The 14,657-nt window shown below is 50.7% G+C and overlaps 4 protein-coding genes across 4 annotated transcripts; 2 read left to right on the top strand and 2 right to left on the bottom strand.

The window, feature by feature from the left end:
* Positions 1 to 6,940: 6,940 nt before the first annotated feature.
* GUITHDRAFT_107573 (hypothetical protein) lies at positions 6,941 to 7,370 on the bottom strand (the record flags this gene model as incomplete). The annotated part of the gene is made up of 4 exons (XM_005833721.1): positions 6,941 to 7,031; positions 7,132 to 7,194; positions 7,236 to 7,274; positions 7,324 to 7,370. The coding sequence occupies 4 exons, from the start codon at positions 7,368 to 7,370 to the stop codon at positions 6,941 to 6,943; spliced, it is 240 nt and encodes a 79-aa protein (XP_005833778.1).
* Positions 7,371 to 8,172: 802 nt separating this feature from the next.
* GUITHDRAFT_152327 (hypothetical protein) lies at positions 8,173 to 9,344 on the top strand. The gene is made up of 8 exons (XM_005833720.1): positions 8,173 to 8,271; positions 8,323 to 8,525; positions 8,576 to 8,639; positions 8,691 to 8,760; positions 8,809 to 8,868; positions 8,916 to 8,994; positions 9,049 to 9,099; positions 9,144 to 9,344. The coding sequence occupies exons 2-8, from the start codon at positions 8,395 to 8,397 to the stop codon at positions 9,175 to 9,177; spliced, it is 489 nt and encodes a 162-aa protein (XP_005833777.1). The 5' UTR covers positions 8,173 to 8,271; positions 8,323 to 8,394; the 3' UTR covers positions 9,178 to 9,344.
* A 1,252-nt stretch (positions 9,345 to 10,596) lies between these two features.
* On the top strand, positions 10,597 to 12,350 carry GUITHDRAFT_94269 (hypothetical protein). The gene is made up of 2 exons (XM_005833719.1): positions 10,597 to 12,062; positions 12,113 to 12,350. Exons 1-2 carry the CDS (start codon positions 10,692 to 10,694, stop codon positions 12,257 to 12,259), a joined length of 1,518 nt encoding a protein of 505 aa, XP_005833776.1. The 5' UTR covers positions 10,597 to 10,691; the 3' UTR covers positions 12,260 to 12,350.
* A 456-nt stretch (positions 12,351 to 12,806) lies between these two features.
* Positions 12,807 to 14,378, bottom strand: GUITHDRAFT_107570 (hypothetical protein; the record flags this gene model as incomplete). The annotated part of the gene is made up of 6 exons (XM_005833718.1): positions 12,807 to 12,825; positions 13,218 to 13,262; positions 13,311 to 13,360; positions 13,412 to 13,481; positions 13,536 to 13,619; positions 13,669 to 14,378. The coding sequence occupies 6 exons, from the start codon at positions 14,376 to 14,378 to the stop codon at positions 12,807 to 12,809; spliced, it is 978 nt and encodes a 325-aa protein (XP_005833775.1).
* Positions 14,379 to 14,657: the final 279 nt, after the last annotated feature.

The following is a 14,657-nucleotide window of genomic DNA, read 5'->3' as shown; positions in this document are numbered from 1 at the left end:
TGTGCATTGCGGAGGAGGAACAGTCACCGGGATCTCCTCAGCACTCGCTATCTCGGGTCTATACGGAGCCTTCCACATGATTGCTTTACTCTCTTGCACTGAGTCTACGATCAGTCCGATCTCTTCGAATTTCTTCTTCAGCTTTTCTTCATGGTTGACATACACCGAGGAGATGCCCAGGAGAGTCATGGAGATGAAGGAAGTCACCTCGTTGCCTGCTGAGGCGGTGTATGTCTCGACCTTCTCCTTCTTGGCTTCTTCAATCTGCTGCATAAACCACTCTCTGGATGCGTCACTCCATCCAGCCATCGCTTCTTGGAGAAGCTCACGTCGTGCCTGCTGACATGTCGAGCGGATGGCTTCTGCGATAGCGTCGGGGGTGCATCCCTCCACAGCCTTGCAAGCCTGGGCTGTCCTGCTGTTCGGATAACGCTTCGCGAAGCTCTTCACCCTCTCGACGAGATCAGCTTCGAGGACAGAGGCATCCACAAGTCCGCTCTGCGTGTATTGGCATGATCTCCGATACAGCAGGTTGCGAACATTTTCATCATACTGAAGAACCATACTTAGAAAGCTATTTGAAGTATACAAACCTCTCGCTTGCAGCTTCCTTGGCGCCCTGGCGGCTTCCCCTACACCTGGCAAGGAGCCATGCTGCCGAAAATAACGGCGCCTCCTAAACCCTAAACCCTATTATTATGTGAGTTTATTAGAATGCTAGAATGTTGCTCGGCCTCGTTGTGGGCTTATGCAATTTTATCCTAGTCTAAAGAGGCGCTCGAGCACTGGGAGTACACGGCCTACAATGCGAACCCTGCTTCTGAGGCGTCTTTCTACTCTCTACTTCTGCTGTCTTCTCTTGGCTTCCTCAGCCTCAGTCAGGAGAGTTGCCTCTCCTCACCTTGGCCTTCGGTCGCCACCTACTCTACCTCCATTCAGCTTCCTCAGCCTCAGTCAGGAGAGTTGCCTCTCCTCACCTTGGCCTTCGGTCGCTACCTACTCCTCCTCCATTCAGCTTCCTCAGCCTCAGTCAGGAGAGTTGCCTCTCCTCACCTTGGCCTTCGGTCGCCTCCTACCTTCTCTCCTTACCTTGAGCTCAGCTCAAGCTCGGTACGGGCTCGCCCTGTCTTCTTCCTCGCCCTCGCCTTGCTCTTCCTCCATGTCTTCCTCTTCTTCGTCATCTTCCCTCATCTCCACTCGCAGTCGGTCCTTCTTGTCCACCTTCAGCGAGCAGGCCAGCACATGCATCTCTGCGAATTTACTCAGTGCTATGAACAGGAAGCTAAGAGATCGACGCTCTATGTCATCGCTCTCCGCCTCCTGCTCAAGCTCAGCAGCTGCCGTTGCCCGTGGCGAGAACGCGCTGCCCCTCCTTGCCTTCTTGCTCTCTCCTTGCACGCGAGTCCAGCGCTTGCTCTGCAGCCACTTCCCCAGCTTCTCCTTGAGAACGTTGCGCCCCACTCCCTGCTCCTCTGGCATCTTCGCCCACTCTCCCAGCGACATGAACTCCAGGCTCCCCGGAGAGTAGAACGTGTCGTGGAGGTTGCCAACGGCCTTGTCCAGGACCAGCTTGATCGGCTCGCTCGTCCCCGCCTCGTTCAAAGAAGCTGCATCTTCGATGACTGCTGACAGCTCGCTGACGAGCTGCATGTCCTCTTGGCTTGACGGAGATGCTGCCTCCATGGTGATCCTCTCCAGGTCTGTAAACTCCAGCCACTCTCCCTCGCTCTCCTCCTGTCGCTGCGCTGCGTCGCTGGTGCCCCGCTGACCAGCCGCCTCAGGCTCCTTGTCGAAGCCGACTGCTTCGAGCTTGGTTGCTGCGCCTTCGAGATAGAAGGGCAGCTCCTTCATCATGCGTCGAGCATCCTCCGTGGAGCCGAGGAGGATGCATAGCTTGGACCCGTTCCAGGACTTGGTGTTCCAATCCTCCTCCATGTCGATGCCTTCAACGTTGATCTCGAGCCTGTTAGCGATCTCCAACAGGACTCTCTTGACTCTTGCGATAGACGTGTTGCCGCCGTTGCACAGCCCCTCCATCTCCTTCCTCGTGAAGCGACCAGATGCCGCCGTCGACTTGATGATGATCTTGATCTCCTTGCCGTCCTTGCCGCCTGCCTTCTTCTGCATCCTTGATGCCTTCTTCAACTTATTTCTGGACACAAAGCGATCAGCTGTCAACTCGACTGCGAGCGCCTCTCTGATCTTCGGGTCCTCGCTGAACAGAGTCAGGTGTACTCCCTCCATCGCTTCGCTCTCTCGGAAAGCTCGAAATGCTGTATCATTCGCCTCTGGGCAGCTCGAGGAGACGATCCACTCCACCTCCCTCTGTCTCCAGATGACGTTGGCCCCTACAGCGATGAAGCCTTTCTGACCTAAGCCTTTGTGGACTTGCTGTCCTGGCGCCCCAGCGACCAGCATGCCTGCCAGCGGCTGGAGTTGGACCGCTGCAAGGGACTGGCGCAGCAGCTGATAGCGATAGACGGCAGCTATCTCAGCCGTTGTCATGCCGCCCAAGGTTAACAGGTGGGTCAGCTCTGCCAAGCTGCCCCCTTTGCCCCAGGGTCCTCTCTTGGCTCGAATCTTGAAAGATCGATCGTGCACGATGCTCACATGTACAGCTGTGAACTTGCGACCATCGATCGCGAAGTCCTCTCTTCCCTGCCAGAGCTTCTCCGCTTGTGCATTGCGGAGGAAGGAAACAGTCACCGGGATCTCCTCAGCACTCGCCGTATCTCGGGTCTATACGGAGCCTTCCACATGATTGCTTTACTCTCTTGCACTGAGTCTACGATCAGTCCGATCTCTTCAAATTTCTTCTTCAGCTTTTCTTCATGGTTGACATACACCGAGGAGATGCCCAGGAGAGTCATGGAGATGAAGGAAGTCACCTCGTTGCCTGCTGAGGCGGTGTATGTCTCGACCTTCTCCTTCTTGGCTTCTTCAATCTGCTGCATAAACCACTCTCTGGATGCGTCACTCCATCCAGCCATCGCTTCTTGCAGAAGCTCACGTCGTGCCTGCTGACATGTCGAGCGGATGGCTTCTGCGATAGCGTCGGGGGTGCATCCCTCCACAGCCTTGCAAGCCTGGGCTGTCCTGCTGTTCGGATAACGCTTCGCGAAGCTCTTCACCCTCTCGACGAGATCAGCTTCGAGGACAGAGGCATCCACAAGTCCGCTCTGCGTGTATTGGCATGATCTCCGATACAGCAGGTTGCGAACATTTTCATCATACTGAAGAACCATACTTAGAAAGCTATTTGAAGTATACAAACCTCTCGCTTGCAGCTTCCTTGGCGCCCTGGCAGCTTCCCCTACACCTGGCAAGGAGCCATGCTGCCGAAAATAACGGCGCCTGCCGAAAATAACCCTATTATTATTATTATTATTATGTGAGTTTATTAGAATGCTAGAATGTTGCTCGGCCTCGTTGTGGGCTTATGCAATTTGATCGAAAATAACGGCGCCTGCCGAAAATAACGGCGCCTCCGCCGAAAATAACGGCGCCTGCCGAAAATAACGGCGCCTCTGCCGAAAATAACGGCGCCTGCCGAAAATAACGGCGCCTGCCGAAAATAACGGCGCCTGCCGAAAATAACGGCGCCTGCCGAAAATAACGGCGCCTGCCGAAAATAACGGCGCCTGCCGAAAATAACGGCGCCTGCCTAAACCCTAAACCCTAAACCCTAAACCCTAAACCCTAAACCCTAAACCCTAAACCCTAAACCCTAAACCCTGGCGGCTTCCCCTACACCTGACGAGGAGCCATGCTGCCGAAAATAACGGCGCGCTGCCGAAAATAACGGCGCTAAACCCTAAACCCTATTATTATTATGTGAGTTTATTAGAATGCTAGAATGTTGCTCGGCCTCGTTGTGGGCTTTCGCAATTTGATCCTAGTCTAAAGAGGCGCTCGAGCACTGGGAGTACACGGCCTACAATGCGAACCCTGCTTCTGAGGCGTCTTTCTACTTTCTACTTCTGCTGTCTTCTCTTGGCTTCCTCAGCCTCAGTCAGGAGAGTTGCCTCTCCTCACCTTGGCCTTCGGTCACCACCTACTCTACCTCCATTCAGCTTCCTCAGCCTCAGTCAGGAGAGTTGCCTCTCCTCACCTTGGCCTTCGGTCGCCACCTACTCCTCCTCCATTCAGCTTCCTCAGCTTCAGTCAGGAGAGTTGCCTCTCCTCACCTTGGCCTTCGGTCGCCTCCACCTTCTCTACTTACCTTGAGCTCAGCTCAAGCTCGGTACGGGCTCGCCCCGTCTTCTTCCTCGCCCTCGCCTTGCTCTTCCTCCATGTCTTCCTCTTCTTCGTCATCTTCCCTCATCTCCACTCGCAGTCGGTCCTTCTTGTCCACCTTCAGCGAGCAGGCCAGCACATGCATCTCTGCGAATTTACTCAGTGCTATGAACAGGAAGCTAAGAGATCGACGCTCTATGTCGTCGCTCTCCGCCTCCTGCTCAAGCTCAGCAGCTGCCGTTGCCCGTGGCGAGAACGCGCTGCCCCTCCTTGCCTTCTTGCTCTCTCCTTGCACGCGAGTCCAGCGCTTGCTCTGCAGCCACTTCCCCAGCTTCTCCTTGAGAACGTTGCGCCCAACTCCCTGCTCCTCTGGCATCTTCGCCCACTCTCCCAGCGACATGAACTCCAGGCTCCCCGGAGAGTAGAAGGTGTCGTGGAGGTTGCCAACGGCCTTGTCCAGGACCAGCTTGATCGGCTCGCTCGTCCCTGCCTCGTTCAAAGAAGCTGCATCTTCGATGACTGCTGACAGCTCGCTGACGAGCTGCATGTCCTCTTGGCTTGACGGAGATGCTGCCTCCATTGTGATCCTCTCCAGGTCTGTAAACTCCAGCCACTCTCCCTCGCTCTCCTCCTGTCGCTGTGCTGCGTCGCTGGTGCCCCGCTGACCAGCCGCCTCAGGCTCCTTGTCGAAGCCGACTGCTTCGAGCTTGGTTGCTGCGCCTTCGAGATAGAAGGGCAGCTCCTTCATCATGCGTCGAGCATCCTCCGTGGAGCCGAGGAGGATGCATAGCTTGGACCCGTTCCAGGACTTGGTGTTCCAATCCTCCTCCATGTCGATGCCTTCAACGTTGATCTCGAGCCTGTTAGCGATCTCCGACGGCAACAAGACTCTCTTGACTCTTGCGATAGACGTGTTGCCGCCGTTGCACAGCCCCTCCATCTCCTTCCTCGTGAAGCGACCAGATGCCGCCGTCGACTTGATGATGATCTTGATCTCCTTGCCGTCCTTGCCGCCTGCCTTCTTCTGCAGTCTTGATGCCTTCTTCAACTTATTTCTGGACACAAAGCGATCCGCTGTCAACTCGACTGCGAGCGCCTCTCTGATCTTCGGGTTCTCGCTGAACAGAGTCAGGTGTACTCCCTCCATCGCTTCGCTCTCTCGGAAAGCTCGAAATGCTGTATCATTCGCCTCTGGGCAGCTCGAGGAGACGATCCACTCCACCTCCCTCTGTCTCCAGATGACGTTGGCCCCTACAGCGACGAAGCCTTTCTGACCTAAGCCTTTGTGGACTTGCTGTCCTGGCGCCCCAGCGACCAGCATGCCTGCCAGCGGCTGGAGTTGGACCGCTGCAAGGGACTGGCGCAGCAGCTGATAGCGATAGACGGCAGCTATCTCAGCCGTTGTCATGCCGCCCAAGGTTAGCAGGTGAGTCAGCTCTGCCAAGCTGCCCCCTTTGCCCCAGGGTCCTCTCTTGGCTCGAATCTTGAAAGATCGATCGTGCACGATGCTCACATGTACAGCTGTGAACTTGCGACCATCGATCGCGAAGTCCTCTCTTCCCTGCCAGAGCTTCTCCGCTTGTGCATTGCGGAGGAAGGAAACAGTCACCGGGATCTCCTCAGCACTCGCTATCTCGGGTCTATACGGAGCCTTCCACATGATTGCTTTACTCTCTTGCACTGAGTCTACGATCAGTCCGATCTCTTCAAATTTCTTCTTCAGCTTTTCTTCATGGTTGACATACACCGAGGAGATGCCCAGGAGAGTCATGGAGATGAAGGAAGTCACCTCGTTGCCTGCTGAGGCGGTGTATGTCTCGACCTTCTCCTTCTTGGCTTCTTCAATCTGCTGCATAAACCACTCTCTGGATGCGTCACTCCATCCAGTCATCGCTTCTTGCAGAAGCTCACGTCGTGCCTGCTGACATGTCGAGCGGATGGCTTCTGCGATAGCGTCGGGGGTGCATCCCTCCACAGCCTTGCAAGCCTGGGCTGTCCTGCTGTTCGGATAACGCTTCGCGAAGCTCTTCACCCTCTCGACGAGATCAGCTTCGAGGACAGAGGCATCCACAAGTCCGCTCTGCGTGTATTGGCATGATCTCCGATACAGCAGGTTGCGAACATTTTCATCATACTGAAGAACCATACTTAGAAAGCTATTTGAAGTATACAAACCTCTCGCTTGCAGCTTCCTTGGCGCCCTGGCGGCTTCCCCTACACCTGACGAGGAGCCATGCTGCCGAAAATAACGGCGCCCTAAACCCTAAACCCTATTATTATTATTATTATGTGAGTTTATTAGAATGCTAGAATGTTGCCTAAAACCCTAAACCCTAGACCCTTAACCCTCGACATTCCTCCAAGAGCTAGGAGCTGCGATAGCTCGGCAAGGCTCCCTCCCTTGCCCCAAGGTCCTCGCTTGGCTCGGAGCTTGAACGACCTGTCGTGTGCAATGCTGACTTCAGTTGCTCTGAAAACTCGCCCGTCGATGCTGTACTCTCTGCTGTGCGATGGCTCATTCCGAAGGAAGCCTCGGAGATGGTGAGATGTCGTACTGCTCGTGCTATCTCAGGTCTGTAAGGTGCTTTCCACATGATGGACTTGTCGTCTCTATCGACTGAGTCTACTATGAGTCCCAGCTCCGTCAACTTCATTTTCAATTTGTCTTCTTGTCGCACATACATCGAGGAGATGCCCAGGAGAGTCATGGAGCCTCGGAGATGAAGGAGGTCTCCTCGGTGTCTTCGGTGCCGATGTAAGTCTCGACATTCTGCTGTTTGGCCTCTTTCATCTGTCTGCAAGCATGAGCTGTCCGACTATTCGGATAACGCTTGGTGAAGCTCTTCACTCTCTCGACGAGGTCGGCCTCCTCGACGTGGCCTCCTGAGCGCTCACCCTGCGTGTATTGGCATGATCTCCGATACAGCAGGTTGCGAACCGTTGAACGCTCTCATCATACTGTAGTACCATACTTAGAAAGCTGTTTGAACTGCACAAACCTCTTGCTCGCAGCTTCCTCCGGTGCCCTTGCGCTCTCCCTACGCGCCACAGAGCAGCATGCCTCTGTCAACGGGCCCGGCCCTAAACCCTAAACCCAAAAGAACCCAACTTAACTTGGAGTAAAACTCTATCATTGGCGGAAAGACACCGGTACTAGACCCTTTTATCGCGAGTTCCACCCCCTCAGGGCCCCATCCGAGTCCTAAACCTCTAAACCCTTCCCCCGGCCCGGGCCGGCCCGGAGCCTCGGAGCTCGGAGAATTCTTCACCTTCTCTCATTTTTTAGATTTTTGTTCAGGCGCTTCACTACAAACAATAGTTGGAATAAGTACCATACTAATATAAACCAGTACAAACTTGAACATGATCATTCGTACCATGTCACAACAACAATAATGAATTTCCGTACTAATCTTTTTGTACCAAGAACAAGATTCTTCTCAGGGGTGGTAGGGGTGCTTTTTGGGACCAAAGGTCATATTTCACCGGTATAGATCTGAACCACCTTGACTCATTTCCAAGGGTGGGTCAACCATCGTGCAGAACCTGTATAGGTTGGGGTGGGTCAGTCCTGCAAGACGTGAAATGGAAGCGCTAGCTATCCTCTGTGCTGATACATCTTCGTCGGCGACACATGCAGTGGTGAGAGATGTTGTTGCTGGCAACGATTCAAAATCAATGTTGGATCATTTTGTGCGGTCATCATTTCGTGTCTGTCTCCATCTTCCAAAAACATATTATGTGTAAGTAAGTTTGTCTTGATTGACACTTCATGCAAACAACCGTAAAACACATGTATAACTTAACTTGTCGCCCTGTGAACTCAATTTGACCCTTTTAATGACAGCTTGGCCACGCACTGCACGGAAATACTCATCCCCACCATCTGGTAAGCAGTCCAATCTTCGTCTGCTGTTTGATAATGTTATCAACTAGACCGGTTTGTCCGAAAAGCCTGGTGTGTACGACAATGTTCTGGAGCATGAGGATTCTCCTGTGTATGATTCCTCGCCACATATCTGGCACCACACAGAAGTGAGCAATTAGACATTGACGTGGCTGGTTTTTGAAAGTGATTTCTTGTAGCCGGTCGACATCTCTCCGGATGAGCCGTACAGCTGTTACCCCTTGCCTTGTGATGCAGTCAAGGAATCTTCAATGCTGTCCTTGAGCAATCACATCAATACGCCTCAAGACACAAACTCTCTTCAGTTCATCGGCAGTGTTGGTGTCGGCGGTGGCCAGGGAAACAGTGATTGCATCTATGGTTCCTGTGACGACCATGATACGTAAAGATTGATGATCAACTTGATTCCGCTTGGGTGACTGTTAGCAATAGCTTTGGCGTCGCTGGTCATGGATGGTATGGTCCCGGCAATGGAGAGGATCCTGGCGATCTCTGGGTAAATCGTCGATATTTGTTAAAAGTTGCTCTGACCTCCTCTTGTAAACAGAACCCTGCAGTTGCCACTCATACTGGTATGCAGACCAAGATGGCTCTGGCTGCTCCAGTTGCTGCTTCTGGTCATGATTGGCCGCATATTTGCAAGCTTGAATTAACTTTCGCAACAGAACTTGGTGGAGCTCAAGTGAAGAAGTCCCGCCCATCTCCAGGTCACTTCATCTTGATGGGTGATAGCTATCTTGCACCATCCCGAAGCATCTGATTGTGTGGAAAGGTCACGCAATGCTCTACGGTATCGTCAGTGCCTCTACCAATGCCAAGGTCTTGTGTGGAGAAGAGTCTTGGACCAACTGGTAATCCTTCATCAAAAGTGTAGTGGCCTCCTGGTGAAACCTGGATTTAAACAGCTTCAAGCAATGCTCCACTGAAGCAGCTGACGCCATCACGCCCGTTGGAGGGTATAAGATTTTCTCATGTGAAAGGTTTTCTGAATGCAACACAGATTCCTCCTAAAGGAGAAAGTGTTTGGTCATTAGAATGACATCAAGCAGATTGGCCTTCAAGAGTTGTTGGGTTCCTTCATTGCCCCAACATGAAACGCATCAAAATGATGTGTTGGTTGTTCACGTGGTTAGATTGTTTCAAACCAAGGCAACAACTTGCTTCATAACTCACAAATAGTACATTAACAATCTGTTGCATGAGCATTACTTCAACACTCTGACATCAATGCTAGCCACTGCCCACAAAACAACAATATCAGCAAATTTTCAGCTAAGAAAGTTTACTTTCTTTAGTAGAAATGTATCATGTGAGCTCAATATGTCACGGTAACAGGGGGGAGGCTTGGCGCGAATGTGCCATCCGACCGCAAACAGCCAGAACCCTCGCCGTTGAAGCTGGAACAACAATCACGGAATTGAACATGACACAAAGGTTGCAGATTGCCGTACAGTGTACAGTACTGCTGGTTGTTTCCGGGAGGACTGTCGTTGCTGTCGATTGGTGTATTCGTGAAAAGACCATTCGCATTGTGCTCATTCATTTCCTCCTGAACAAAGCATTAATCATGTTTTTTTCTATACCGCGATATGCAGAAGAACCTGAGAAAACGAAAGCATGGACATCCTAAAAAAATCCATCTTAGACGAAAGGGAAAGGTTCAGGGTTTAGGAAAAGGAAAGGTTCAACCATAGGTAATGAGAATCAGAGATGTGCGCGAGGTTGCATTGCTCCTCAAGTAGAGCAAAAGGAAACATGACATTGACATATTTCAAATGAACAGATAGGCTCGACCAAACAATCACTGCAAGCATTATCCGTAAGTCAAACCTGAGCTGCATGAGCTTCCTGGCATCGTCGAACATGGCTGCCGCAACCCCTTTTAGAAATCAATCCACATCCCCACTCAAGCCCAGTTATCCCGGCAGCCTTTGAGTAAAACCTACTGGGCAGCCTACCGAGTTACCCCACATTCGATAACTAGAACGCGCGTATACGGACCCCTCCATTTATGGATAGAAGAACCAGTACCCCCACCGTCCTTTTGAACCTTACATCTCAACTGCCGAGCAACGGCAACGCTCGATTCCATGCGGCTGAAAACGCATGCGGACACCTCTGAATATGAAGGGAAGATGGAACGAGTGTAGCGAAAGGCAAAATACTTTCAGATTACAAACAGAAGCAACCACAAGTTGAACAAGAAGCAGAAGGCATGTGATGGACATTAGATCGAACGAACACCATTACGATTAGATTAGAACTCAGGAAAATCTTACACTCTTAGCCTTCAGAAAGTCACCACCTATCGAGCATGTATATGACCAAAAGGAAATATTCACATATGTGTCTTCTCATGGAACAATGTTGAGGTTTTGAATCTTGTCTGAATGATGATAGTTCGATTTGATTTTATTATCCGCAGAACTTGCAAGCGTAACACCTTATCGTTCAGGTTGTTCGGAGATTTCGTCGCACCCTTTCTGAGTAAAAGGAACGGTCAAGAGATCTACATTATCCCTGATCAGATCAACTGTGATAACTGAATATGTCACGAGCGGTCTTGCAAGTATTTGAACAGTATCAGAAAGCAAGAGTTACTTTTGTACAGACTGTAGCAGATCTTTCGACACGTCCTCAAAATGTGGAGGCATTGCAGAATGCTGATGTGATGTCTCTGCTTCGACCATTGTTACTTGATAATGTGCCAAGTATACAACAATCTGCAGCTCTTGCTCTGGGGAGGTTAGCGAACTACAACGATGATCTTGCGGAGGCGGTTGTGGGAAACGGCATTCTCCCACAGTTGGTGTATTCCCTCTCGGAAAAGAACAGGTTTTACAAGAAAGCAGCGGCATTTGTCCTACGAGCGGTCGCGAAGCATTCTCCTCAGCTCGCTCAAGCAGTCGTGGATAGCGGTGCCTTGGACGCGCTAGTCGGTTGCCTCGAAGAGTTTGACCCATCCGTGAAGGAAGCAGCTGCTTGGGCTTTAGGCTACATTGCACGCCATAATGCTGAGCTGGCTCAAACTGTGGTCGATGCTGGTGCTGTCCCTCTTCTCGTCCTTTGCGTTCAAGAACCTGAGCTGACGCTAAAGAGGATTTCAGCGTGTGCTTTGAGCGACATCGCAAAGCATTCACCGGAACTTGCTCAGTCTGTGGTAGATGCTGGTGCAGTCGCTTATCTGGCTCCTCTAATCCAAAGTGTTGATGGTAAGCTAAAGCGACATGTCTGTGCATGTCTGGCACAGATTGCAAAGCATTCGGTGGAACTTGCAGAAGTGGTTGTTGAAGCAGAGATCTTTCCAAAGATTCTTACGTGCTTGAAGGATGTAGATACACAAGTCCGAAAGAATTCTGCAACGTGTATTCGAGAGATAGCCAAGCATACACCGGAGCTGGCGCGCTTGATTGTCAATGCAGGAGGTGTCACTGCCATTGTAGACTATGTGAACGAAACTCGAGGAAATGCCAGGCTCCCCGGCATCATGACTCTTGGTTACATCTCTGCCTTCTCGGAGACACTTGCAATGGGTGTCATTGTGGCCAAGGGAGTTCCTCCTCTCATGGATGCACTCGTGAGAGAGCCTGAAGATCACATCAAGGCAGCAAGCGCATGGTCCCTTGGACAGATCGGAAGGCATAGCCCAGACCATGCCAAGGCGCTTGCTGTTCACAATGTCATCGGCAGGCTTCTTGCCGTTTACCTGAATGAGGACAGCAGTGAAGATTTGAAGACAAAGGCAAAGAGGGCTATGAAGGCCGTAATCCAGAAGTGCATCCATTTGGAGGCATTGGAGCCTCTCCTGTCCGATTCGCCCAGAAACATCTTGAAATACTTAGTTCATCAGTTTGCAAAAGTGCTTCCGAAGAATATGGACGCAAGAAAGGCATTTGTGACAAGTGGGGGCTTAAAAAAGGTGACATTTCTGATTCTTCTTCGCGTTTTTTAACTTCTATATCTGGTCAGATTCAGGAAATTCAAGCAGAGCCAGGCTCAAAATTACGAGAATACATCGACCAGATCAACGTCTGTTATCCCGAGGAGATTGTGAGATACTACTCTCCCAATTACGCCCAAGGATTGCTCGAGAAGCTTGACAACTTTCAGCCTTGAGCAGGAAGCAACCTACTTGCAACGTGGGACGTGGTGCAGAATGTAAAAATAACTGATAGAAATGCAAGAAGTAAATAGCCTGTTGAGACTCATCACAATTTGCATAACACGCTCAACATGGTATGTACTATCATACCAGGCACCACTTTCCAGCACCATATTGAAAGATCAGTCGCCAAACAACGGTCACAGGAACTGCCATGGAATAATTGCCGCCCCAGCTTTCTGAATCTCAACCTATGTGTGAAACTGTAATTTCCACCGCATGATCCAGGGTTTAAATAAATACTCTTGAAATTTCGTGACTCATCAAGTGTGACAGCTCGAAATCTCGAAATCTCGAGGATTTACAGAGAGCGTCAAAGAGGTAGCACAAAAGCCACATTGCAAGAGGACAGAAGGATTGCGAAAAAATCATGCCAGTTATCCATAGTCGCTCTGTTGTATCAGCTCTCCAGCGACCCTCGCGTGCAAGTTGGAAACGGCAGGCCAGGACGGTCACTTGGCTACGGACTCAGGCGGCTATGAAATCCGCAGCAATGACTGATCACTCGGTTCGGATTCGACTGCAATCGTGTCAGTCAGATACGACCAGACCGCGGGGCCGCCGGTCCGCGGGAAGCATATGACTAACTTGAAAACCGCCGTCTGGGTACTGAGCCTGTGGGTGCGGCTATAAAGACTTTCTTGTCCTGAAAATTTTCTGCTTGCTGCGAGCACAATTTTTCGTTGTCTAGGGATCGTAAATCAGAAAATCGGTATTAGTTTTTGAAAGTAGCAAACAAAAGCATGAAATCTCACATGGTTGGTGGCATAACATTTCAAACAGGGGGGTTCGGGAGGCCACAGCGCTCTCGGCAGGTAGAACCTTGCCTTTCCATCCGGGACTCGATAAAGCTTTAGTATCCCCCTTAGTTTTTTGCGTCTCTGGACATTTTCTTTTCCAGGTGGATGCAACCTGAATCCTTTGGAGAGAGTGGTTCGAATAAGGTACATGGGGAACCTGCAAAGCTATCTGAATGAAAGTGATAAGCATTACAGCATATTTCACCTCTGCAGGCCATCTGGACTGGATGCCAGGAGCGAAGAGTTGACAAGCACCTAGAAACACATTCACTTGCCCGCAATACTTGAAAGATTGTATCGTCATACCGTTACATTGACCATGCACGAGTACACCAGCAACTCAGTCGAATTAAGATAGCGGACGCGAGAAGACCGACTGCACAGTTACATTACAAAAACAGGAAATTTGAATGAATCAGGAAGATATCACCGCAAATTCTGCAAAGTATATTTGTCTTGCAAAAGGGCCCGACTGGCTTTTGCTGGGGTGCAAGGTATTGCCTTCCGTCGAGGTCTGGGAAACGTTTCAACTATGATTTCTCATGAGCAAACATCAAGATCACCGATTGAAATGCAAGGAGTATTTTTCTACCATCTTGCGAGCACGAAAGTTCGTCTGATCGTATTGTGTTGCATTCAAATAACACTGGAATGCACGAAGCTGGCTTCCGCGGCGTACCAGCATATCCCCGCAGAACTCATACCTCTTAGAAATCGCTTGCATAATTACTTTCTGTTTTAAATTTTTGTTGCCCGTGAATTTCTCCATTTTTTTCTTGAACGTGACTAGCGAGCCTTCAACGTATCGCTTCAGGAGCTCCTGAGCACTCGGTAGACGAATCCCTTCTGACCTCCATTTCTTATACTGAGCTCTTGCAGAGGAAAGTTTTCGCTGGTACCAGTCTACTTCCAACAAGGGTGGTTTTGATTCTTTGTGAGTAATTGTTGCAGGGGCGTCCATGAAGATGTTCTTGATCAACTGCTCGTTACTGCCGGTCATCTCCTGAGATTGGGGTGAGTTTCCCTGGATCTCTTCGAGGAACGCTTTTCTGCCTTCGGCTCCTTTGATCAAGTCTTCGAACCTTGTCCATGCATCACTCTTACCTCCACCACGAAGTCGCATCTCGTGAAGTGATATCAACTTGACTCTCTGCAACCTCGTGTCCGCGTCGAGCCTCTTTCCAAACAACATGATGAAGAAGAAAATCAAAAGCAAGCGACGATTATTTCTCACGAGCGTGTTGGCGATGCAAGTCATGGAAGTATGGTCCATTCAAAGACAGAGATGTCTCGAGCTGTCAGCTACAGTTCACCAGCAACTTGCTCATCTTCCAGATTCTTTCTGCATGCTGCATGGCTGGTCGCATTCCAGCGAGCCCGGGGCCGGGGCCGGGCCTGGCAGGCCTTCCCCGGGCCCCGCATGAGACTACAAGCCTCCTCTTGATTGTCCTCGTACTGATTTTTAACTTAACTTTGAGTAAAGACTTGGTAGACTTTGAGTAAAGAAGTCACCAGAAAGAAGGGTATTAGTGAGTCATCAGTTGCCCCTTGT

The sequence above is a fragment of the Guillardia theta genome, assembly GCF_000315625.1.
Source record: "Guillardia theta CCMP2712 unplaced genomic scaffold GUITHscaffold_29, whole genome shotgun sequence".
In the NCBI taxonomy this organism is placed as follows: Eukaryota; class Cryptophyceae; order Pyrenomonadales; family Geminigeraceae; genus Guillardia; species Guillardia theta.
Note: the sequence above shows the minus strand (reverse complement) of the source record. Positions and strands in the feature narration are given on the sequence as shown.

What these genes read in the sequence shown, in the direction of transcription:
- GUITHDRAFT_152327 (XM_005833720.1), top strand. Translation starts at nt 8,395, where the DNA reads ATGCTGTCCTTGAGCAATCACATCAATACGCCTCAAGACACAAACTCT. An exon ending in AGGATCCTGGCGATCTCTGG is followed by an intron (nt 8,640 to 8,690) that starts GTAAATCGTCGA and finishes TCTTGTAAACAG; the next exon opens with AACCCTGCAGTTGCCACTCA. An exon ending in AGGTCACTTCATCTTGATGG is followed by an intron (nt 8,869 to 8,915) that starts GTGATAGCTATC and finishes TTGTGTGGAAAG; the next exon opens with GTCACGCAATGCTCTACGGT.
- GUITHDRAFT_94269 (XM_005833719.1), top strand. Translation starts at nt 10,692, where the DNA reads ATGTCACGAGCGGTCTTGCAAGTATTTGAACAGTATCAGAAAGCAAGA. An exon ending in CAAGTGGGGGCTTAAAAAAG is followed by an intron (nt 12,063 to 12,112) that starts GTGACATTTCTG and finishes ATATCTGGTCAG; the next exon opens with ATTCAGGAAATTCAAGCAGA.